The sequence below is a fragment of the Delphinus delphis genome, chromosome 1 (genome assembly GCF_949987515.2).
Source record: "Delphinus delphis chromosome 1, mDelDel1.2, whole genome shotgun sequence".
Classification (NCBI taxonomy): Eukaryota; Metazoa; Chordata; class Mammalia; order Artiodactyla; family Delphinidae; genus Delphinus; species Delphinus delphis.
Window position 1 is genome coordinate 20,943,016 of NC_082683.1, and position 25,126 is coordinate 20,968,141.

General features: G+C 53.7%; 1 protein-coding gene across 1 annotated transcript in view; it reads right to left on the bottom strand.

Annotated features, from left to right (window-relative positions):
* Window positions 1–24,679, bottom strand: part of SLC9A1 (solute carrier family 9 member A1) — a 49,367-nt gene extending 24,688 nt beyond the window's left edge. The window contains exon 1 of the mRNA XM_060017083.1: window positions 23,570–24,679. Within this exon, the coding sequence (XP_059873066.1) occupies window positions 23,570–23,921 (352 nt within the window). The 5' untranslated portion in view covers window positions 23,922–24,679. The remainder of the gene's footprint in view (window positions 1–23,569) is intronic.
* Between the last annotated feature and the right edge of the window lie 447 nt (window positions 24,680–25,126).

A 25,126-nucleotide genomic window follows, 5' to 3' on the forward strand; every position in this document is an offset into this window, starting at 1 on the left:
GTCTCTGTCCATGCCAACAAGCACGATGTCTGGGCTCAGAACAGTCTTCATGCAGAGCAAGACTGCACAAGCAGCATGGGGCAGTGTACAGATCCTGGTCTGCCAACAAGGGAGCTGGCTTCTGTTCTAAACTTGAACTTCTCGGTGATCTATGGCAAATCACGGTACTGCCCTGAACCCCACTTCCTTCCCCTCTAGCATGGGGATAAAGCAATACCGTGGCACAGGGTGGCTGTGAGAAAGAGGAGGGAATGGAAGTAAAAAGACTGAGAGGAAAATAAAACAAACACCCAGAGAGCTGTGGCAATCACCGTGACGACTCCGCTTTCAAGGAAGATGCAGAGGGAGAAGGACACATCTTGGAGGGAGGGGTGGGATGGCAAGGGGCCTCTCTGCTCCTGGGGAGCAGGGCATGTCTGCCCTCCAGGGCTCAGCCTATTGTGTGGCCCAGCGTGGCTGCCACCTGACTTGGGTTCCACAAGAGCACAGCAGGAATATGGTGACACCAGAGGTGCTGGGCCCTCCGCAGGAGTAGAGACTCACTCTGAAGCCTTGGCCCAGCCAGGCAGCCAGGCCCTAGTGAGAGGAGGAACCCCGGTCAGGCGGCAGTCTGCACTAGAGGCAGCTTCCCTTGGGGGCCCGGCAGCCAGCTCTCTGGAGGACTGAGGCAGAGGGGCTGGTCCCGGGCTTGTAGGAGGGCTGGGCCAGGGGAGGCAGTCCAGGTGCAGGCTGGGAGCGAGATGGCTGGGAAGGGAGACACTGAAAAAACACACCGGGGTGTCGCCTCAGAATTCTGTCCCGAGTTTCAACTCAAACTCAGTTACCAGAGGAGGCAGGGAGGCTGGTCTTGAGAACCCAGCAGCCTGGTTTCCTGGCTCTGCCACCTACTAGCAGGCACTCAACCACTGAGTCCCCATTTCTTCATCTGAAAAGTGGGGCTCATAATCATTTCTATGTCAAAGGGCTGTCCTGAGGGTCCGAGGAGGTGATGTATCTGGAGCAAAGGGCTGCCAAAGAAAGTGCTCAGCAAAGGGCGTGGTCCCGTCACTGTCTCCCCAGTCCCAGGCCAGAGAGGGCCCGCTGGCACCAGAGCACGGCTGCCAGGGACGCAGCTGTCAGGAGACCAGGGCACCTTCCGAAGCAGAGCTTGTGCCCTGTCCCTGCCATCACTGGTTCCAGGCTGAGTCTGGCTGGCAGGAGTTTCTAGAGGTGCTGAGAGAAGACAGAGGGGACGCTGAAGAGGGGCAGAAGCCCCACTGAACCTGCTTCTCGTCCCCTATAAGACCTGTAAAGCTTTCTCCCAGGGTACCTGAGTACAGATCTTGAGAGCTGTGGATGTGGCTGGGGCCCTGCAGATGCAGGTTCCCTGAAACCTCAGCAGCAGAGTCCCTGCGGTTAAGCTGCTGGAGCTTCCCCCTAAGCAGGTGCCCGAGGCATCCATCTCGGGTCTGCCCTGAAAGTCTCCACACACTTCACCTGAAAACAGCCCAGTTGGCCGAGCGTTGCGAAGCGTTGGGGGCGGGGGTGCGGACACAGAGGGAGCATTGGCGGGCCTCTCCCCGCCTCCTCTCCCTGTCCACTGGGGACAGTTTGCCACCTCAGGCCTCTGGGAGCCAGGAGATATGCGGAGGAGATGGGAGAGCTGAGCATGCTCAGAGGAGGCTGCCCTTTAGAGGACACTGCAGAGATGAGGACACAGCCGGCTGCAGGCCTTGGTCCTGGTGCCAGGAAGGCCTGGGGCTCCAGAAACATCAAAGGGAAGTTGGACCTCTCCTGGCGAAGAAGATGGGCAGCAAAAAGCCACAGGACGTTAGAAGAGGCAGGGCGTCCCCAGACCATTTCAAACTGAACCCTCCACTTCACAGATGCAAAGAATGAAGCCCAGAGACAGGCAGGGACTTGGCCAAGGTCACACTGCAAAGTGGTGGCAGAGCCAGGATTCACACCCAGGACTCAATATTCCAAAGCCAGTCCTCACTTGGGACACAATACCACCCCTCATGCTACTCCCACCTTTTTCAAAGAACCACCTTTTTTCTAGCACTTCACTGTGACGCTTTGTACACATTAACTACATGGTTCTCCTGAAAGTTCTCTGATACAGGTATTGTCATCCTCATTCTGCAGCTAAGAAAACGGAGGCAGAGAGAGGTGAAGGCACTTAGCCCAGGCCCTACAGCTGGTCTTTTTGACTCCAGAGCCACGGCTCAGCTCGGCTGCCTCCATCTCTGAGCCCTGGCTTTCTGTCCTGCTGGCTGGGAGCAGAAGCCTCAGTTTACTTCCAGCTCTGTCACTCCCTTGCTGTGTGACCTTGGAGGTAAGCCACCCACCCACTCTAAACCTCTGATTCCCTCTAGGTAACCCCTAGCAGTACCCATGTGCCCTGGTTCTGCATGTGCTTTGCTTGCAGAACCAGGAGCCATCTGGTACCCTAGTGAAGAGGAATAGAACTCTTGCAGAGGTACCTCCCAGGCCTGGGTGGGGCCTGTGCGCACTGCCTCAAGGGGCACAGCGTAGCCCTCCAGCTGCCCACCAGCATAGGAAGGGAGAGTCACACCAAGCCTGTGCTTTCTCATTTCGCCTTAGTAACGCCATGAGATAGGCAGTGTTTCCATTTTCGGAGGAGAAACTGAGGCTCAGAGCCTACAGAACTTGCACACAGCAAGCAACACAACTTGCTCGCTGTATTTGATCCCAGGACCACCTGATCCCCGAAGACAAGCTCTGCCCTCAAGCCAGGCTGCTCAGTAGGAAACGACCTGTAACAGCTTCCTACTGTCTATCACTCTCGTCCTCAGGGCACAGGTTCCAGAGTCCGGCTCAGATTGTGCGGGGAGAGCCTGGCCGGAGGCTGGGAGCCCATCAGTGAAGAGCCAGGCATGGAGGGGCAAGGTCCCAGGCAGGCTGAGAGGCTGCCCACCTGCCTACTTGCCTGCCACCAGCCCGCCCCATAGAAGGCAGTGCCCCGTGCCCAGGAAGGAGTAAAGAAAGTCTCCATGAACACCTGCTTCCCCCTGGGCAGGGCCCATCGTACGATCCTTCACATGGTAGAGAAGTGGGGATACCTGTGGCAGCAGAAGCCAGGAAAGTAATCCCTGCAGGGCAGGACACGGAGGGCCTGGAACTCCGGCTGGAGCCCCAGTTCTAATCAGCTAGCTCGGTGGCCAGCTTCCGCTTGCGATGGGGATGTTAATGATGACAGCCTCACTGAGGCTGTAGTCCTCACAACTACCCAGTGCGGGAGGCCCTATCATACCCACATCACAGATGAGGAACCTGAGGCTCAGAGAGGCTAGGTTACTTGCCCAAGGCCTCCTAGCCGGTAAGTGGCAGGGCCAAACAGGACTCCAGCCCAGGAAGCTGACTCCAGAGCTGACAGGTACTCATCCTCCAGGGCGTTTCTCAGCCAGGTTCCTCATCTGAGCCACAGGGAAAATGATCTGGATACCATTTTCTCAATTCTCTGAAGGATGGACCTAACTAGAACTGTCTCAGAATGTTCCAAGGACCAGGCTGGGGGCCTCAGTATGGAATAACTATTGTTGTTATCAGTGAAAAGGAAAGAACACTGTCCCTGAATGCCAGTCCCCACACTGTCCTAACTATGGGTCTCAGGTTTGCTCCCCTGTGAGCGGAGGGGACCAGGGAACCTCCAATGGGTCTTTCACTCTGGCTTCCCAGGATTCAAGGTCACTCAGTTCTTCCACTTTCTGGTGCGTGTGACCCTGGGTAAGCTAGTTAACCTCTCCAGACCACAGGGTCCTCATTTATAAATGGGGACACTTCCACCCACCTCACAGGGTCAGGTGAGCCCCACTGTGTTGCTGAAGGCAAAGGGCCCGTGAGGTAAGGCTCAAGCACCAGGTGGTGGTGCCCCCTATTCTTTGAGCAGGACTCCTGTGACGTCACCACTCACCGCCTCTAGAACACATGTCGCTCCACAACCTCACCCTGAAAGCAGATACCAGGGCTCAGAGCCCCTCCCCAAGCCCCACCCTGGACCAACAAGGCACTCCCAGGCAGGGCCTTGCGAGCTCCCTGATATCACTGCCCTGGTGCTTTCATAATGAGCTGCGGCTCCTAGACGGATGGGAGCCAGAGCACGGGAGCCATTTCCGCTGCTGTGTGCCTAGCACCACATGCAGTGGCTAAACACTGAGGAAAGTGGGGCCCTCCTGGGCTGGTACCGTGCAAATCTTATCATGCCAAATTCTTCCCGGGAAGGGGTAGGTAGTGAGGCAAAGGCCCAGCCCATGCTGGTCAGGGTTTTGTTTCCGGATTCTTGACCTCAGCCTAGGCTGTAATCTCACAGGCCTGGACAACCCCCCTCTACCCTCTCGTAGAAGCTGTGAGGGTGAAGCCTCAGGAGACCTGAACACTGAGCTGGAAGCTGTCTGAGCGACTACTCAGATCCAGGCCTTTGTCCACCTGAGGACAGGGGCAGCGGTGCTAACGTGGTTTCTTAGGAGGAGGAAGTGAGCTCCGTGGGGCTGGGGGACTCACACAGCCCCAGGTTTGGGGGTCCTAGACCAGGGCTGCATCTCCTATCCATCCAAGTCCCATCCAAGTCCCCGCTCCTCTGCCCCACCTCCCTGCTTCTCTGCTTTCTTGGACCAGGGGAGGGTGGGGACAGATCAGTGCCTGGAAGATCTAGTCCCCAGTGGCCTCAGTCAGTAACCAGGGGGAGAGCACCCTTCCTGCCTAGCAGGGAGTCCCCACAGATAGGAGGTGGACCGGTTAGAGCCAAGCTCTGGTCCCGAGAGAGTGGGAACGGTGGGCAGGGGGGCGGCGGCGGCAGGCGGGGGTGAAGTGCGGTGCTCTGTGAAGCTGTGGCTCCTACGCCTCCCTTGGTTCAGGTCTGGCTCCATCACTTGCGGGCTCTGTGACCTTCCCGAAGCCACTGTTTCCTCACGTTTAAGATGGTGGGCTGAGTTAGATTCTCAGAGGCCTCCTCTAGCTCTGACAGCCCCTGAGTTTACATAATAACCAGCTCACACGCATCACTTTCCATTTTGTTTTGTACTTTCGCATACTTCATCTCATTTAAACCTCATGGCATGCTTCAGAGGCAAGTATGGGTTCTCCCAGGTTAAAGATGAAAAAGCCAAAGCTCAGGGCATTTAAGCCCAAGAACACATCCAGATAGGGCGCAACAGAGCCAGAACTTGCACCCTGGGCTCCACATTGAGGAAAGCTGAAGGCAGTCCAGCCAGGCCAGGGTGAAAGGCCCGAGAGACCGGTTCAGGAGCTCACTTAGCCTGTCTCTCTCAAAGCTGCTCCACTGACACAGAGAAGGGGACTCTTTCAAAAGATCAGATTTAATGACAAAAGTAAGTTGCAAAAGATGACGGACAGCATGATTATTACTGTGAAGCTGTTTTCATTAAAAAGAACATCATACAACTGTAGGGAAAAGTCCAGGCAGACACACTGAACTGTGAAGACTGATCAGCTCTGAGGAGCAGCTGGGGTGAAAGGTATGATTTGCATTTTTTTCTTTAAATACTTATGTAGTGTTTGTTGGTTGTTTTTTTTTTTTTTTTCCTTTTTACAAACGACAACAACAAAAATATGGGGGGAATTTTCTGGGCAGCAGCTCTAAGTCAAAACTCAGCATTAAACATGTTACTGTAATTGATTATCTCACTGAATTTTCAAAAACCCTATGGAGGATAAGAATATTCATAGCAGCTTTATTTATAATTGTCAAAAAAGGGAACCAACCCAAATGCCCACCAACAGGAGAATGAACCAACTGCGGCTTACTCACACGAGGCGATGCCGCAAAGCTATGGAAAGAACAAACCTCTGGGACATGCAAAGATAAAGGGAAACCTCCCAGAAATGCTGAGCAAAAGAAGCCAGAAACGAGAGTACCTGTGTCTGACTGTGGGTGTCTATGGAGTTGAAGAACAGGTACAGCCAAGTGACAATGACGGAAGACAAAATGGTGGTTCCCACAGGGGAGAGTTGGGGTATAGATTGGGAAGGGCAGAGGGGACTCTGGTGGGGTACACAGGTGTCCTTTATCTCCATCTGGATGTGAACATTTGTAAATAATCAGCGAGCTATATGTGCACTTTAAGATCAGCGTACTCTACTGCGCGTATGTACGTTATTCCTCGATTAAATGAACAGAGGGAAAAAGGTTTAAAAAAAACATGCAGGCGAGGTACTTCCCTGGTGGCACAGCGGTTAAGAATCTGCCTGCCAATGCAGGGGACGTAGGTTCGATCCCTGGTCTGGGAAGACCCCACATGCCGCACAGCAACTAAGCCTGTGCGCCACAACTGCTGAGCCTGCGCTCTAGAGCCAGTGAGTCACAACTACTGAAGCCCATGAGCCTAGAGCCCGTGCTCCGCAACAAGAGAAGCCACTGCAATAAGAAGCCCATGCGCTGCAACGAAGAGTAGCCCCCGCGAGCCACAACTAGAGAAACCCTGCACACAGCAAGGAAGACCTAACGCAGCCAATAAATAAATAAATAAAACAAAATAAAATTTTAAACAACAACAACATGCAGGCGAGAATTATTTCCAGATAAAAATGATGCTGATGGGTCAGGTACTCAGCCCAAGGTTACACAGCTGGCCGGTAGTAGAGCTGGGATTCAAAGCCAGGTTTGTTAGATTCTGACGACCTTAAGCTGCCAGGCTATACTGACCCCTGACTGCCCCGAAGGATGCCCTGAATCTCCCAATGGGTCCCTGTGTCACTGCAAAGGCAGCCTTGCCCCTGGGTTCAAGACCGTCTACGGCCATCTGGCTCTTCACTGTTATCCCTGTGGTTCAGTCACCTGCTCACACCAGGTGGATGGAGCCTGGCTCCCCGGAAGGCTCGGCACACCGAGGGCTGTGCTTTAACCGGTGAGGCCAAAAAGGAGCAGAGGCCACACCCACAGCTAAAGTCTTGGGCCCACTGGGAGCTGGGATGCGAGGAGTGCTCTGTGCCAGAAGGGGGTGCCTGGTACACACCCACTTACCATAACAGGCCCTGGCCCACAGTGATGGAATTTCAGATGTGTAAGGATAGCTAAGCAGCAGTGCCGGGCCTGGGCTTGGCTCTGATACCCAGCCCAGCGCTCCAGCCGCGAGGCTTCACTGCCTCACATTCTCCCATTAGGACCCCAGCTCCTGTTGACCCAGAAAAGCCAGACCCTGCCAGTCGATCTCACCCTTCTTCCCCACCAGGGACCAGGAACAGAGGAGCTCTGAGGAACTTGGCTTCCCCGGAGCCACCACATTCTGCTTTAAACTTCCAGCCTGCCCAGGTTCCCCTCCCCCTCGAAAGGGAGCCACCTCCTGCTGCTTGGCATGGATCTCCCTCTCCCGCTACATCCTCTCCACTCTCTCCCCAACTCCTACACAATCCTTGTCCCAAATCACTTCCTGCAGCTTCCCATCTGATCAGTTTCTTAGGAAGCATAATTATCCAGGGAGGGAGGAGGTGGAAAATTCCCAGAGCCAAGAACACTGGGGAAAAGTTCATCCAGTTCATTCTCCACCTGCCAGGAGAGCCTCTGTCCTAAACACAAGCCAGTCAGTCATGGTCACACCTCCCTCCTAAACCTCCGCAGTTCCCGCCACTACACTACAGTCCTTGCTGCTCTGCAGTGAATCAGAAGCCCTTCTGATCTGGCCCAACTTCGGTGAGGGCCTCATCACCACTACATTCTAAGTGACGGCGCCAGAACTGAGACCGTCTGCCACCAGGGCCCACGCTGCACTGTGCCGCCTCCCTGTGTCACTTCAGCCTGCCTTGTATTTAAGCTGTTTACACGTCTGTCTCCCACACAGCCCTGCCATTGCGTAGTAGGTGCTCAGACGCAAGCTGAGGAGAAGGTGGGATGCCCAGGGCCAGCCACCTCACACCTGCAGAAGGGCCAGAGGACTGTTCCAGAGGAACAGTGAAGGAAGGAAGGAGGGAAGGGCCACTCACTCCATCACAGAAGAGCTCCGGACCAGGAGCTGAAGACCTGCACTAGCCCAGCTCTGCCACCGCCCCCTGTGGCCTGTGGGCAAGTCATTTCCTCTCTGGCCTTCTGCTTCCTCCTCTGCTAGATGAGGAGGCCTCGCCGCTGCTCGGTGCTCTGCACGGCACTGTCACCGAACCTCCACATCTCTGCCCTCAGTCACCACACAGCTGCAAGGACAGGAGCCTGGATTCGAGTCCAGGCCTTTTAACCTCCAACGCCCTTAACTTTTTCAATTACACCTCCTGGACTCCTAACTCCGTCTCTAGCATCCCTCCCAACAATCAAGTCCAATTATCTGATTCCAGGCCTGCCCTTTCTGGGCCTGATAACTCCCTAGGCCACATGGGACCGTAAGGTTCAGGTGGTAAGAGGCATGTCAGGGCCCTGGCGCTCGGCAGTGCCACGCCTCCCACATGACAGGTCTGGTGACATCCTGCCTAGAGGTGCTGGGGCTGGGCAGGGGAGGGGCAGGAGTCCAGCAGAGCCTGGCACCTCACTCAGCCCCTCCCCTCGCCACGTGCTCCCGCCGCCCCCCTCCTGCTCTGCTCCGCTCCCTATCCACTCCTCCCTGGGCACGGCTCTCCATCCCGCTCCTGGCCTGGCCAGAGATGCCTGTTGGGAAGCTTCGCTCTTGTTGCTCTCACAGACCTGGCTGAGTAGCCCTGGGCCAGGGTCCTGCTTTGCTTGGCTCGCTGTGGCCCAAAGCCAGAGCCGACCCTGGGAGCCGTCTCTTGACCCCTAGGCTGCTCTGCACATCCCTCCCCAGCTCAGTGGCACTGCACGCACCTAGAATCCAATCCGATGCCTAACCCAAGGCCCACGGGCCAAGCAGGGTCTGGCCCCCGCCTTCCTCTCCGTCCTCACACTGCACCTCCCTCTTATTCCACCCCAGCTTCCTCAAAGATGCTCTCCTCAGGGGCCCTGATCTTTGCAAGGTGGGCGCCTTCTTGTCATTGGCTCAGCTCAAAAGCCAGCTCCTTAGAGAGGTCTTCGCTGACCATCCAAAGTAGCACATCTTTCTCATATTTATTTTCTTCCAGACACTTATCACTGCCTGACGTTGTGTCCACTGTGCAACGCCCCACACTGGCCTGTGAGCCCCCTGACATCGGGAGCCTCCTCATCTTGCTCCCGGCTGTGTCCTCAGCACCCAGAAGACTGTCTGACGTGGGCTGGGGCGGAGGGTGGTGAGGCGTGGGCTACCTATTAGACTAGGTGGCCACGGAGGCCTCTCTGAAGAGACAGCATCTGACCCAGAGCATGAATAAGGCAGCCGGCCTGCGGCCATCTCCAGGCAGGCTTCCAGGTTGGGGAAAGCAAGTGCCACGGCCCTACGGAAGGGGAAGGGGTATGGCAGGGCTTGGTGTGTTTGAGGAACCCAGGAAGGTTGGTGTGAGTGGTGGGAAGAGAGCAGCAGGGAGTGAAGGAGAGAGAGGAATAGGCCACACCTCTCCTGGATTTTATCCCAGGTTCATCAGGAAGCAACTGAAAGGTTTTAGCAGGGGAACACCACATTGTGAGTCAGGTTTCTAAATGACCCCACTGGCTGCTCTGTGGAGAGCTGATTACAGGCAGAGGGGAGTGGGGCCAGGAGGCCACTGGAGTCATCCGGGTTAGAGATGCTTGTGGCTTAGATAGGGAGAGCAGAAGTGGAAATGGAGGGAAGAGGAAAGCGTTCGATCCGTGGAGCCATCTGGCCACCGGCCTGAGAGGCCTGGCCGACTCTATACCCCTCTGGCTGGAGTTCTAGACGCCTGGGAATCCAGCCCAGCCCACCTACCCAATCTTATTTCTCAGTGAACCCCAGCCCAGACTTTCCCTCCAGCTGGCTGGGCCTCCTCTCAGCTGCCCAGTCACACCTGCAGCAGGTGCTGCAACCCTCACTTGACCTGCCACCTGCCCTCCCCTTATGAGGGTCTAGTGAAGGCACCTGCGCAAAGGCCCCTGCTCCCTGCTCATTCCAGCCACATTTCTCCCCTCTCTGAAGTCCTCCTGGGCTTTGAGGCAGTGGCACAGCAATCATCAAGCACTTAATTATTCCCTCTTCCACTTTCCCGAGGTAGCTGTAAGCTGGATAAAGGCAAATACCAGGACTCGCACCCTTCGGGGTTGTCGTGACACTCAGACAGTGATGCGCTGTGTGGAGCCCTCAGTACAAGGCCAGGCACTCAGTAGGTCTCACTCAATGGTAGCTTCCTCCTTATCGCCTGCATATGAGGACACCCATCCCTGGTGTTCACTGTCCCACAGGGAAGCTCAGCTTCTCTGCCAGCCAGGCACGTGGGTTAAGTACGTTTGGGGGTGAGTGAGGTGGAGGGGATGCAGAACGCCCCGATGGGCTTCAAAAGCAAAACTCAACGGCTCTGCACTATCTATGCTCTGCATTATCCACATCTCGTCTTTCTCCAGCTCCTCCCTCCGCGTGAAATGAGCAAACTCCTGCTTAACCTTCAAGCTCTGGGAAGCCTTCCCGAGCCGCCCACCACCCAACTCCTCCCGTGCACCCACAGTCCTGTGGGCCCCTGCTGTGGCAGTTCACCGCACACGGCAAGTGCCAGTTTCCATGTCAGCCGCTCCCATGAGGCTGGGATTATATTTATTCATCTTTCCATCTTCAACACAGCATTTATCATGCGCAAATCAGTGTTTACTGAGTGTGTGTCTCCCCCTCTTCCAACTGAAGGCCAAACTCAGACACTTCAACTCACAGTCTCATTTTATGCCCACCCCATTCCTGGTGACATTCAGCCCTACCCCAATGTCCTCCAGCCCCCTTACCTAAAACCATCCTCCACTGCTAGTCTTCACTCTCATCTCATCTGCCTTTTTTTTAATTATTTTTTATTTATTTATTTTTGGCTGTGCTGTGCAGCTTGTGGGATCTTAGTTCCCCAACGAGGGATTGAACCCGCACCCTTGGCAGTGAGAGCGTGGAGTTCCAACCACTGGACTGCCAGGGAATTCCCTCCTTTTCCTTTGATGTTACAGGACAGTGGTGACTCCCATTTCTGAGAGCTTATGATGTGCTCAGGGCTTTACAGACATTACTGCATTTGACTGGGAAGACTGAGGCTCACAGGGTGGGGTGGTTACGAAGTGGCAGAATCTTCTGCCCTTAACGCTGGCACAGATCACCTGGCACCTCATCACAGCTGGGCCTATTTTAAAAATCCTCATCTGGGGGCTTCCCTGGTGGTGCAGTGGTTAAGAACCCGCCTGCCAGTGCAGGGGACACGGGTTCAAGCCCTGGTCCGGGAAGATCCCACATGCCGCGGAGCAACTAAGCCCGTGCGCCACAACTACTGAGCCTGTGCTCTAGAGCCCATGAGCCACAACTACTGAAGCCCCCACGCCTAGAGCCCGTGCTCTGCAACAAGAGAAGCCACCGCAATGAGAAGCCCGCGCACCACCACGAAGAGTAGCCCCCGCTCGCCGCAACTAGAGAAAAACCCACACGCAGCAACGAAGACCCAACACAGCCAAAATAAATAAATAAAATAAATTTATTTAAAAAATAATAATAATAATAAATTTTATTTACCTGGAGCCACCTGCCCCCTGTGTTTAGCACAGCACTGGATGCCCAGCAGGGCATCAGTAAATCTTGCTGAGTGATTTTTCAGTTGCTGGGAGATTCAAGACTCACAGAAAACAAGCTGGTATTTCTCCTCCTCCTGATCCTAGAAGGATTCCTAAGTGCCACCATTTGTCATATGTTCAGACTGTGTCAAGCCTGTGCCATGTATCTTACAAGGGTGCTCTCCCTGAGTCCTCCCAACATCCCTGCCAGGTGTTACCCCATGCTGGGGGTGATCAAAATGAGACACAAACAGGGTAAAATGACTTGCCCATAGTCAAGGTGCTACAGTGGTAGAGCTTAGATTTGAACCCAGGTCTGTCAAGTTGCAAAGCCTGTGTTCCTAACCACCATGTTTCCAAAGGAAACTGCTCTGGGACACTCCTCTGCAATCCAAAGGTCCTGCCTCAGGTAGAAGCTTCCGGCTGTGCCCAGTGAGCCCTGTTTCACTCGAGCATCTCATCTAAATCCTACCTATTCTTTAAGACCTAGTTCACCAGTCACCTCCATAAAGCCTCCCTGATCCTCCCAAGCAGGAAGGTCTTTCTGCCTTCTCTAAACCCTCAAAAACTTCCATCTTCACCTCGACTCGCACCCAATTTCTACCGCCTGACTCCCCTGCAACTATACTGAACTTCTCAGACCAGTCCTTGAGCTCCTTGAGAGAAGCAGTTCTTGGGCATCTTTGTTTGTTCCACCAGCCAGGCAGGCCCAGAACGGTGTGGTAGGGTGCCAGCTCCCCTCCCCCACTGAGCTGTAATCTGAGTCTTGGGCTGGGCTCAGTGAGGTGAGCTGGCCCTGCCTCCACACTGGCATCCTGCCTACCTGGTTCGGCATCCAGATTCCTGTGGGCCCTGGCCCCAGGAGATAAGATCTCATTCCCTGGTTTGAGGGCAAAGATGCTATAAAAAGCAGAGCACCCAGGCTCAATATTGGCTTGTGAAGGAGTACAAAAGCCTGAAGAATTTGATGGGTGAGGGCAGAAGCTTCTGGGTCCCAAGGCTTGCACTTGGTTCTCCTGCAAAGACCTGTATGACCAAAGCCAAGTGGCTTCTCGGCCAGGAACAGCTCTTCTGATGCACAGTCCAGCACGAAGCTGCCGTTCCTTAGGCTTTTAGGGCCCACTAGAGAGGTACCAGTGCTTAGATACCAACATCAAGGCCAAAGACCACAGCCCCTCCTCTTGGTCCAGCTCTTACTGCCTAGAGACCCCTGAGTTAGTTAACAGAGCAGGGAAAGCCCTCCCTGCCCTGCCGTTAATTCACTTGTGAATATGGGCACATCCTCTCTCGGCCTTAACGGGGAGATGAGAGGACTGGATCAAAACATCTCCATCTCTCCTTGGGGCCCTGGGGCCACAGGCTATGATAAGGTTCTTTCTACCTCTAATATTCTACAGGTAGAATAATATTGTCTACTTTCACTCCTGGAAACAGAGTCAGAGCAGGAGATGGGGGTCCTCAATCCAAGAAACAGCAGAGGCCAATCGGGGCTGCCTAGTATTGGGCCCTCAAAGCCTGTCCCCTTAAAAGGCAATGCCTTGTTTCTGCTGCCTCCAAGGTAGCTGCTTCCCGTAACAGAGTCTCAGAGGACGGTCTGGGCCCTGGCCACTTTAGGAAAAAGGGCAGGAGGACTGAGTTACCTCCCAGGGTGTCAGCTGAGCTCACCTTGGAAACCCACCAGAACCAGGGGGCAGAATGAACCCAGTACTTGCCCTGTCTACACTGGGCAGGGGAAGCCTGCTTCATCTGCTTTGATCCCCAATCCGGAAAAGTTTTTCTCTGCTTTACAGAATCATCTTCCCTCCTCTTCTCCTGGGACACAGCTTGTTCATTCTGACTGGATTCATTCCCCTTGCCTAGAAGGAGTTCTGCAGTTCCCCGGGCAAACCCCTCTCATCCCAGAGGTAAGTACCACTTCGTCCAAGGAAAGCCCTTTACCCTTCTTCAGATTCCCACAGGACAAGGGCCAAAGCTCTTAACCTTTGGCCGGGGGGTGGGGGCACAAATCCTGCTGAGAATCTATGGCTACTGTGGGCTTTCTTCCTCTGATACAAACACACAAATGTCTGCAGATATTTGGAGGAGGATGGTCCATGGGTCCCCTGAACTCCATCAAGAACTCAGAAAGAATCTCAGAAACCTAGATCTAGATCCTAGAAGAACAGCAGGTCCCCAAGTCCATTCTCCCACCTAAGCCAGGATCCCTTCTAACAGCAAGTCCCCCTGAGAGATGTTCCTCTTCTCCACCTGGCCCACTGCTCAAGATCACCTCCTTCAGGGAGCCTTCCCTTGTCTCTCCCCCTCCTCTCTGAGCCCCTCTGCATCCTAGCCAGAGCCACACAACTTCCCACCTGTGCTTTCTCCCCTGTGTGTTGTCTTACTTCCCCTGCAAGTGAGCTGGCTTTCTGCCGACCCATTCATTTAACCCCATAACCCTGAGCTAGAGTTGGAGATGACCATTACCATGAATTTGAGAATTCTGTGCTTTGAAGCCAGTGCTCATGATAGCAGTGGCCCATTCCCCCAAAGGATGGGGCTGTGGAGATCTCCTTCCGAGGGCCTCAGGCTGCCCAGGCCTCACCAGAGGAGGGGCTCCTCTGGGACCACTGCCTTTCCCGCTGGAAAGTCCCGGAGAGCCTTTCAACAACTGAAATCAACAGACAGGGAAACTAAGACCCGAGGAGGCAAAATGACAATATTCAAGAAAGAGGCAGAGCTAGGACTAGGATCCAGGTCCCTGATTCCCAGCCTGGAGCTCTTTTCCTTACACAAGTGGCTTTATAAAACTAAATCCGGTTACAATAGCCAGGACATGGAAGCAACCTAAGTGTCCATCAGCTGATGAATGGATAAAGAAGATGTGGCACATATATACAATGGAATATTACTCAGCCATAAAAAGAAACGAAATTGAGTTATTTGTAGGGAGGTGGATGGACCTAGAGTCTGTCATACAGAGTGAAGTAAGTCAGAAAGAGAAAAATACCATATGCTAACACATATATATGAAATCTAAAAAAAAAAAAAAAGGTTCTCACGAACCTAGGGGCAGGACAGCAATAAAGATGCAGACGTAGAGAATGGACTTGAGGACATGGAGAGGGGGAAGGGTAAGCTGGGATGAAGTGAGAGACTGGCATGGACTTACATACACTACCAAATGTAAAATAGATAGCTAGTGGGAAGAAGCCACATAGCACAAGGAGATCAGCTCAGTGCTTTGTGACCACCTAGAGGGGTGGGATAGGGAGGGTGGGAGGGAGACACAGAGGGAGGGGATATGGGGATATATGTATATGTATAGCTGATTCACTTTGCTATAAAGCAGAAACTAACACATCATTGTAAATTATACTCCAATAAAGATGTTAAGATTAAAAAACAAAAAACAACAAAATCCGGAATTCCCTGGCGATCCAGTGGTTAGGACTCCATGCCTTCACTGCTGAGGGCATGGGTTCAATCCCTGGTCAGGGAACTAAGATCCTGCAAGCCTCGCAGCCACAAAAAAAAAAAAAAAAAAGATTAAAAACTAAAATCTGCCCTCACACTCTCACACTCATATATGCACAGAAAATTTCTGAAAAGATGCAGGAGAAAGTTAACAGTGGTAACCTCTGGGGAGTACGACAGTGGAGGTAGTCAGAGAAGTGAGGAGGAAAACTTTTACTTTTTACCTTAATACCCCTCTCTACTGTTGAACATGTTTTATTTATTCATATTATAAAAATAAACCTGCCACAGAAAGGAGATTCTGGCCCCAGCCCACTCCCAACACACACACAAAAACAAAGAGAAGACATAAGTCAACGTGTCTAGGTACAACTATAAATTTGCAAGACTGCCTTTTTGCATGGTTTACGGCACTGGTCTCATTAATTCACAGTCACAGTGCGGTTGATGACTCGATGAATCTTCCTAGGGAAAGCTTAATTCAATTAGGGCTCTCGGCAGTTCCCTGACGAAACTCTGGTATCTTGCTTTTACTTATACAAATTGAGGGTAAACCAAACAGATGCAGACTTTCCCAGAGGGACCCCAGCCAGCCCAGAGATGATGCCCTAGAAGACCCTCCATTAGAGGGTCCCTCCCAGGCCGAGGGAGGCAGAGGGGGAGGAAGGCGGCTGTGGCAGCAGCACTTACACAGGTGCTGGCTGACGCCGAGAGCATCACTCTGTGTCAAGCTGGTTTCTTGTCTTCCTCAAAGGCTTCACGTGGACACTATCTCTACACGGAAGTCAGTCATGCACTTATTTGTCCCCCAAGTATTTAGGAGCCCTCCCCCTGTGCCAGGCACAGAGAAGAAAGTAAACAAAGGCTCTGCACTCAAGGGGCTTCCATTCTTGTAGGAGTCCTGTCCTAAGAACAGCTCTCCCTGTCCTGCCTGCTTGCCTAATTCCTCTCCATCTTCAAGACTGGCTCAAATTCCACCTCTTCCGAGAAGCCTTCCCTAACCACCTGTGCCCTCGGGGACTGCTTGTTCCCTCTGAACTCTGCCTCTGCCAGGAGTCTGCCGAGACCTCAGCACAGATGGACCATTTTCTCCAAACAGACTGGAAGCTCCTGGTGAGCCAGGCCTGGGTCTCACTCTCCTTGGTTCCCCGATGTGCCACAAGCTCAGAGCCCGCTGGCTGGTTTCAGCTGACCTGCCTCTACGACCCCACCTCGGACAGATGAATTGATTAGCTGCTCGCAGTCCTGGCTGGCCAGCCCAAAGCCAGAGCCTCTGTCAGTCTGCCTGGCACACAGCAAGTGCTACGTAAGTGTTAGCTACTTATTATTTTGGTGAGCTCATAGATTCTGCCTGACACAGCTGTGATGTCACCTCTCCGCTTTTCAGTGGCCTGGTCTCGGACAGGCCCAGCGCTGTGGAAGGGCCAGTCTGGGCTTAGGGGTAAGTGTCCCCCAAGGGACTGGGAAGGGGACTTGGGAAGGAATAGGAATTCTCATCATGAATCTCACTCAGAGCTGCTTAAGGCTATATGTTTTCAGGAAAGAACTTGCCTGGGTAATTTGGGGAAACTCCAGGTTCTCAGCAAGTCAGTGTCAGAACTCAGGGGTCATGTATGACCTAACAGACGCCAAAACTGGCCCCGCATGTTGAAAGAGCTTTCAGGGGAAGGAAATGAAGTCAGCACGATTCCAGGGAAGGGGGGCAGCCCACTGATCCCGGCCCAACTCAAAACTTAGTTCAGTTAAAATTAGATTAGCCTGTAAGATTAAAAATACCCACATAGGGCTTCCCTGGTGGCGCAGTGGTTGAGAGTCCGCCTGCCGATGCAGGGGACATGGGTTCATGCCCCGGTCCGGGAAGATCCCACATGCCGCGGAGCGGCTGGGCCCGTGAGCCATGGCCACTGAGCCTGCGCGTCCGGAGCCTGTGCTCCGCAACGGGAGGTGCCCCGACAGTGAGAGGCCCGCGTACCGAAAAAAAAAAAAAAAAAACAAAACCCACATATAATCACGGCCTGCCTTAACTATCAGTTGATGTTTGTTGGCATCTAAAGAGATGGTTGGGCCCCAGCGCAGTGTGTGCAGACAATCTTGGGGAGACGTGTCTGACTCAGACGTTTACAGGGGGAGCGAGTGCTGCAGCAGGAGGTCCACACAGGCAATGCATGACTCAGGAATAACCCAGGTCCTGGGTTTGCTTAGTGAGCCTTCTCTCCCCACCACGGAAGGAAAGGGGGGGCAGGTGGGGGAGGGTGACAGGAGGAGGGAGGGAGGGAGGGAGGCAGGCCCGCCAGCTGTGGACAGGCTGGCATTCCCGAAGGGAGCCCAGGGCTACTGAGCTCCAATGCCCTGTCCCTCCTGTGTTTCTGAATGCCACCACCTCTGAGAAGGGCTATTTGCTTCACGGTAAGACTTGGAGCGGGGGGGGGGGGGTCACTGGTTTCCCCCCCAACCCAAGAAATGATCCACAGAGAGCAGCCAAGACTTGAAATGCCTTTAATCCTTCCCTGTTCAAAATGATCATGGGAAAAATAAAACTTTTGAACCGAAAGGGAATCAGGGCATGATGATGAAAAGAACAAGAGCTCCAAAGTCAGACAGATCTGGGCTGCAACCCCACTGTTTTCTAGCTGTGCGAGTACCTGACACAGCCTCTGAAACAGGAGCTGAATAAGTGACAGCTAATATAGTTAACAAATATTTAACATAAATATTACAAATTAGGAAACGAGGGCTCAGAGAAGTAGTGCCTTGCCTAAGGTCACACAGCTAGGCAGCAAAAACCTAGCACCATACCATATCTCAGGGTCTCTTGACCCCTTCCCTCTCCTGCCCCATTCAGCATGTGTTCTGTTGTAATTCACTTCTCTGCCTCTCCTTTCTCCTCCCAGAGGGCCTACAACACATCAAGGGAAAGGAAAAGTTTCCATTTCAAAAGTCTGCTGCTCCACAGACTGTGAGAATGACAGGTCCCAAGGCTGAGTCAGCCTTCACACTCTCACACACTTTCTTCATACAAATACAGGCATGCTTGAGGGGTTAAGAACTTGGAGTTAAGTTGGCCTGGGCTCCAGACCAGCCCAAACCACCATGCTCCTTTAGCCCCTCGCTCCTCCGAGAGGAAACAGTGTCTCTCCTGTCAACCACTCAAGTTACCAACGTGGATGTGCCTGGTCATTTACTCTAGTTAAAGACCCTTGGAACCTCTGGTCGCCCTTGATCTTCACAACGACCTGGCCAGGCAGGAAAGAGGACACGGCCTTGGGTTAGAAATCCAGGGATTGTGTCCTTTGCCACTTACTTGCTAAGTGACCTCAGGCAGGTCACAACCTGGGGCTCGGTTTCCTTAGATGTAAAATGGTTACATCAATACCACCTGCTATTCTAACCCACAGGACCACTGAGAAGATCGGAATTAAATACTGTACACGCAAGTGCTTTGGAAACAAGTTACAATACTAATGAGAATTACTACTAAACTCCACTTGCCTTACAGGGCTAAAGAGAGTTGTGCCATCTGCTTCCAGCACAGAGGCTGCCTCTCAGGGGATCCTGCTGGGCCCCAAGGGTAACCAAAAGCAGCCCAGTACCCTTCCAGCCCAGAAGCAGGAGATGGTAATCACAAGGTTAGCCATCCCCTGCTGGGCAAAGGAAACTACTCTTTAAGTGGCATTCCCCTGCCCAAGCAGGGAAGAAACAAGCTCAGTCAGACCACTGAGAGAGCAGAGAGACGGCAGGCAGGGTCACTAGCAGAGGATAAGGGATAGGCCCAGCCTGGCTGCGGGATTCAGGTACACATATATGGACTCACAGGGACAGAGGATGGGCCCAAAGCCGGCACAGAACCCCTACAGCTTTCTCAGGGCAGGGAGAGGGCTTCCACCATCAACAAGTGTCAGCCCCCAGAGGGAGTCCTAAAATCCCGGAAGGCAGGTGCAGTGAGCTGGGCACCCACCCCGTGCAGGGGCATCTGCTGAGGAGGACGTGAGGGGCAGGAGGTGCAGCTGCACCCTGAGAGGAGACTGTGCCAAGGCTCAAACAGAAGATAAACGGCAATGCAGCAGCACAGCAGATAACCCCTTTGCGCTGTTTCCTCATCTGTGAGACAGAGAGCCTTTATCTCATAGGATGATAGTAGGAATCAAATGAGATTACTTTTATAAAGTTCCTGACACCACTCTGTAGATACTCAATAAATGGTGATTCTTACTAAAACACACAACCCCCCCCCCCGCCCCCGCAACAGAAGAGATGTCACAGGGCAGGCTAGGCCTAATGCCAAAGTTGTGGATAAACAATAAGGGATACGGTTTTAGGGGAGAAATGAAAGCAACGGCTGTGGGCTGGAGTGGGCTGGGAAGACCGCCCAAAGTGGAGGAATCTGAACAGGCCCTGAAAGCTGCCACAGCACGCTGGGCTCTGCGCTAGCATTCCCACGTCTGGTCTCTACATCGATCCTGGAAGGCAGAGATGGCATCCTTACCTTCCCAATGAGGCAAGTCAGGTTCAGAGAAACCAGGGGCCTGGTCACACAGGTACCGAGGGGCAGGGGCAGAGCCCAGGCTTTTGTGACAACATCTGTCCTTCCCACCAGAGCTGGAGGGGCTAGGTGGGGCGGGAAGGAGAGGCAGGGTGCACCTCATGGGTGTTCAGCTGAAGGAAGTCCAGGCGATATGACCAACAGAGGCCCTCTAAGTGTCCTGGAGCCTCAGGACACACATGTCCTACCTGAAGCTTCTTCCCAGTCCCCAGATGACCTCCCCTCCCACTATCCTGAAGTCACTCAGCTGTTTTCCCAAAGAGGAAAAGGTCACCTTTTTCTTTTTGGAGAGTTCCATCTGGGCTTCTAGAGACAGTTTCAAGGTGACCTTTAAGTTGTTCCTCTCTCCTTCTGAGAAGGGAGAGAGGGAAGTTCTAGTCTTACACAGGAAACCAGTTGCTGGGACTGATATCCACGCACGTGAAGTGGGCAATAACGATCCCCATCTCCCCTCCTCACGGGCTTGCTCTAAGGAGGAAATGGCAGAGCACTCCTTGCAAACACCAAAACCAGAAAAAGCTATAAGATGTGAAGGGACAAAGGAAGGTGTTTTGGTCTCTGATGAATACCTGCTTCATAGGCTGCCAGGAGTTCCGGGTCCGGGATATGGGTAAACAAACGCACGGGGTGCCAGTGGTGAGCTGGGTTACAGTGAGGTTCTCCCTTGAAACAGGCACTGGACTGGGAGCCAGGTAAACAGGGACAACGCGGAATTCATGCAGGGTCCAAACCACAATGGGAGGCGGAGGTGGGGGAGGGGAATGGGCCTACCTAAGGCTTGGAGTCATTCTCAGAGTTCTCCCAATAGTCTAACCCCAACTCACGAGCCCCTCCTCACCAAGGAAAAGGCAAGAATCCCTGGCTGTCAGAGAGAGAAAAAAGGCCCAGAGATGGGAAGTGACTTGCCTAATGTGACCCACTGAGTCACTTAGAAAAGAATCCATTAGCATCTACTCTAGAACTTCAGCTCTAACCCCACCCTTCCCACACGCATCTCCGACAGTATCTACCTGAGGCTCTGCTCAACGATTAGGACAGGAGTGAGAACTACGCACAGCACCTTCTATTTTTAAAGGAGGGGTAACTTGCAAGGGAAGCAGCTGCCCCAGATGACAGAATGAGGCCTCCAACATGGCTCCTACCCATGCTGGGGTCTGAGAGAATAGATAAGACCCCAAAATGAACTCCTAGGCTCCTGGGTAACTGACAGTACAGAGGGAGCATGGCCTCGGCACACACCCCATCCCCCAAGTCGGTTGGTGCCATGTCCCCTCCCCACAGGACCTGCTCTGGAGGCAGCTTAAGGGAAGGAAGAACAAAGTCAGTAGGACTGATTTTCAGTCCTTCCTGAAACCTTAGGGAGGGACTGCTGGTGGCAGCCTAGGTTGAGAGGTTTGTAATCCTCCAGCCTCAGAGGAAGACTGTAGGAGGGGCTGAGGCAGGGATGCATTTACCTTAGGTGGTTAAAATACCAACAGGAGCAGCTGCAACTCACTGAGTGCTTCCTATAGGTACAAAGCCAGCTTTACGTGCGTTGATTTATGTCATCATCACGCCAGCAGCATTATAGCTAGATACTATTGTTTCCCCCTTTTTATATTTGAGGAAACTGAGGCTCAGAGAGGGTGTGTGGCAGAGTGGTGCCAACCTCAATCCAACACTGCAAAGGGGAAGCTCCCCGGTGGCCTAGTGGTTAGGATTCGGGGTTTTCAACTGCCGCAGCCCAGGTTCAATCCCTGGTTGGGGAACTGAGGTCCCGCAGGCAGCGTAGCCAAAACAAAAAAAACAAAACAAAACAAAAACACTGCAAGGTAAAGGGAAAAATGGGCTTTCACTTTTTGCCACTTGAACTGGGACCCTTAAGATCTCTTGGCCATCTTTCTCCCTACCCTCTTCCCAGGATGGCCAGATGCTAGGGCACTCCTGTTTTCAGAGGCAGAAAATTGCCCTATCAAGCCAGAGACACAGTCTCTTGGAACTACAAATGCCCTCGGAGATCATATCCAGCCTCCTCACTTTACGATGAGAAAACTGTGGCCCAAGGGTGAGTGACTTGCCAGGGTTACCCAAGTCAGTGGAATGGCAGAAATGTCAGACCTGCAAGAGGCCACAAAGATCAACTGACAAGTGGAGAGGCTGACTGGCCCAAGGTCACAGAGGGAGGTGGTATAAGAGGCCAAGTTTCCTAACTTCTAGACTGATACCCTTGTCATGGTACCACCTCTGCCAGCTGCCCAGGGTCCCGGGCACAGTTCTGGCGGGGACGAAGCAGGCCAAGTCTGACCCCATCAGGATTAGAGGTAATCAGGCCTGCAGAGACGAACTCCTGACTATCCAGAGTAGGGTCTTCGTGGTCAGGCTGTCAACCCACCAGAAGGCACTGAGACCCACAGTGTGTGCACTAGCCTCGAACGCCCTAACACAAGGCCAGGTGAGGGGGTTGGAAAGAGGAGGGCAATGTATAAATAGTGCTTATGAGGCCTCTCCTGGTCTCACACAGGCAAATGACACATCAGTCACTTCAGCTTCTCACCAACAAATTAAGACACAGGGTTTCACGATTCAATTGAGACGCTTGCCAGTTTCACAGGTGGGCGAGACCTGCAGAAAAAGGCCCCGGCTTGTTCAAGGTCATGTATTTGTCAGAATCAGTACACATGGCTCCCCTTGCCCAGGCCTTGATTTTTTTCCGGGAAGCTGGCTGCCATCAGGGGATAGGTGCTGGTGGCCCAGCTCCATGGGCAGGCCTGCTACTGTCACAGCACCAAAGCCCCGTATCAGGAAGCCAGCTCCTGGATCAAAACAGAAGCACGAGTGCCCTCCTGCAGCATGTCCCAGAGCCTGCCTCATACCAGCCTGGCATCGCCACTGAGCTCCTGCATGTCCTTGGGAAAGCTGCAAGGCTTCCTGCCAAGAGTCACAAACTCTCCAAACCCAAACCAGCAGAGTTCCAGGCCCCCGTGCCTTCCACAGCTAGCTGGGGGCTAGAAAAGCAAAGGCAGCTTTCAAACCCCCCCACCCCCTGCCCCCCGGACACCACCTCAAGGGGCTTCTAGGCTATGCAGGCTCTGGTGAGCTCCATCAATCAGCCAGCAGAACAGAGTGCTCGGGCCTAGCAGGGTGATAATTCTCTGGAAGGGAACAACTTTTCTGCTTCCTTCTCCCAAAAAGAACGTTTCAAAGTCTCTTCAGCTCAGAACATGCTGAGCTCCTCCACCTGTCCCTCTCCCTCTTGGATGAGCAGCAGGCAGGCCAACATGACAGCACCTTGAGACACAGCTGGGCGCAACCTGGAGATGAGCTGGGGCCAGACCAAGCCTGACCCTCCTCCACTCTCCCTCCACCCCCAAACCAGACTGCAGGAATTCCCAAGGCCCCCGTCCCATAAACTGTATAAGGAATGGCATTCCCAGGCAGGAAACTGACTCAGGGGCTCCTGAGCAGCCTGGGCAGGCAAAGCTGAGAGATAACACTCTGGGGATGAAGGAAGGTGAGGATATGGGGATGCCTCATCTTCCCCCACACCTGTAAGTCTCCAGCACACAGGTCCCCCACTACACTCAAACTCCTTAGACAAACCAAGTAGAAACAGCCTTCATCCTGGAACACCCTCCCATGAAGCATGTAATTACACTGGTCGCTGTGGACAGAGCGGACTGTGCCACTTGCTGAAGACACTCCTGTCTCACACAGCTGGGTGCCTGGCTCCCCTCGGGGTCTGTCCCAGCCAGAGGAGACTTGCCAGGCCTGGAAGCCTCGCTGAAGGTACCTAGTACCTGAAGCATCCCATCCTCTGGTCCTGCTCTCTCCCATGAACAACGCTGGCTCCCATCTTAGGAGGCCTCAGACCACAGAGGCCACGGAGCTCCAGTTTGAGAAGGACCACGATGATGGGATAGAGGCTGCCTACCTTACAGCAGTAGTCCAGACCTTTATTCCTAGGCAGCCTCAAGTGGTAAGGATGGTTCAAGAAGCTCATTAGTTTGGTGGCGGCGGAAGCGTCGGGGGCGAACTGCACTTACCTATCTTCATAAGGCAGGCCAGCAGGATCCAGAGGGAGATTTCGAAGGGTGTGCGCACGTGTGTGTAGTCGATGCCCAGGACTGGAAAGACCTTTCGAGATTTCAGGCTGTGTTCAGTGAAGGAATGGTTAACAGGGCGGCTCTCGGGGGCGAGCTCCGGCGGGGCGGTGGTGACCTCCCCAATGGAGCGTTCCCGTGGCGGCTCTGAGCCTCTGATGGTGCTGGCAGTAGGGCTGGGCTGGAGGCCATGGCTTCTAAGAACGGGTAGCAGCCCCACCAAGGCTACTGCCACAAGCAGCGAAGGGAAGATTCGAGGCGGAGAGAGGCCACAGACACCAGACCAGAGAAGCATCCTGCTGCCACCCTCGACCCTTAGCAGAGTGAGAGTAAGACCTGGGACATAGGTGGCAGGGGGTCAGCAGTGGGGAAGAGAGACTGGGGGAGTCTCTAAGCAAAGTTCATGTTTTAGAGATGTGTTTTTGTGGAAGCAGTCCTCTGGAAGTGGAGGAAGGCTGGGTTCACGATCTAGAACTCCAAACTGGGGAAGAGGGACAAGGACTCAGGACCTTAAGAGAAGACCAAAAAGGTCTGGAACTCCAGGCCTGGGAAAGGGGGTGGGGGAGGGGAGAGACTGCACCCTAGGGACAGAGGAAAGGACAGGATGGGTTGGATCCCAGGCAAGGAAAAGGAAAAGGGAGGGTGGGGACCCTCGGCTGCGGAAAGTGACTGATGAGCTGGGACTCGGCTAAGGTAAGGGGCAGGGAGCCTGAGCTAAAGGAAGGGGATCGAAGGGGGTGAGACCCAGTCCAGGATAAGAAGAGAGGGGGCTGAGAGCCCAGGCTGCAAGGAAGTGAAGCCAGAAAGCGGCAGGGAGTTTCCCCACCCAAAGAAGGACCGGGTGCAGGCGCGCCGGGCTGAGATTCCGGGGAAATGGAGGGAGGCGGAAGGCGGAGGCAGGCGGCCTGGCGAGAGTGCGCCTTGGCGCGCGCTGAGGGCGGCTCGCGGTGGGCCAGCAGCGAAACGCCCCTCCTTGCGGCCCCGGCGCGGTGCTGCGCTGCGCCCTGGCCCAGCTTCTGGTCCTCCGCGTCCAGCTCCACTTCCAGTTGCAGCCCCGGCCCCAGCCCCGGCGGCGGCGGACTGCTGCCTCTCCAAGCCCGGCGCTGCCACTTATAGGCACCAGCGAGCAGCCGGTGCAGCGGGCTAGAAGGACCTGTCAGCGCCCGCTCAACGCAGCGACCCCTGTCTCCGAGGAAAGGAAGTATCGCGTCGAAAGAGGAGGGAGAGTCAGGGATGGCAAAAAAAAAGTCTGGAATTTACAGAGATTCTGACTAACATGAGTAAAATGCTCTACTATTTACAAAGAGCCTTCATATCCACATCCACATCCACAGTCTCTTGGAGACTCCCCAATAATCTTGTGAAGGGTGTATTATTATCTTATACATTTAATTACCATGTGATCTTGAGCAAATTACTTAACTTCTCTGTTGCACAGTTTTCTCATCTGAAAAAGTGGGGATAATGGGAGTACCTATATCTGCTGATCTGCTGTAGTAT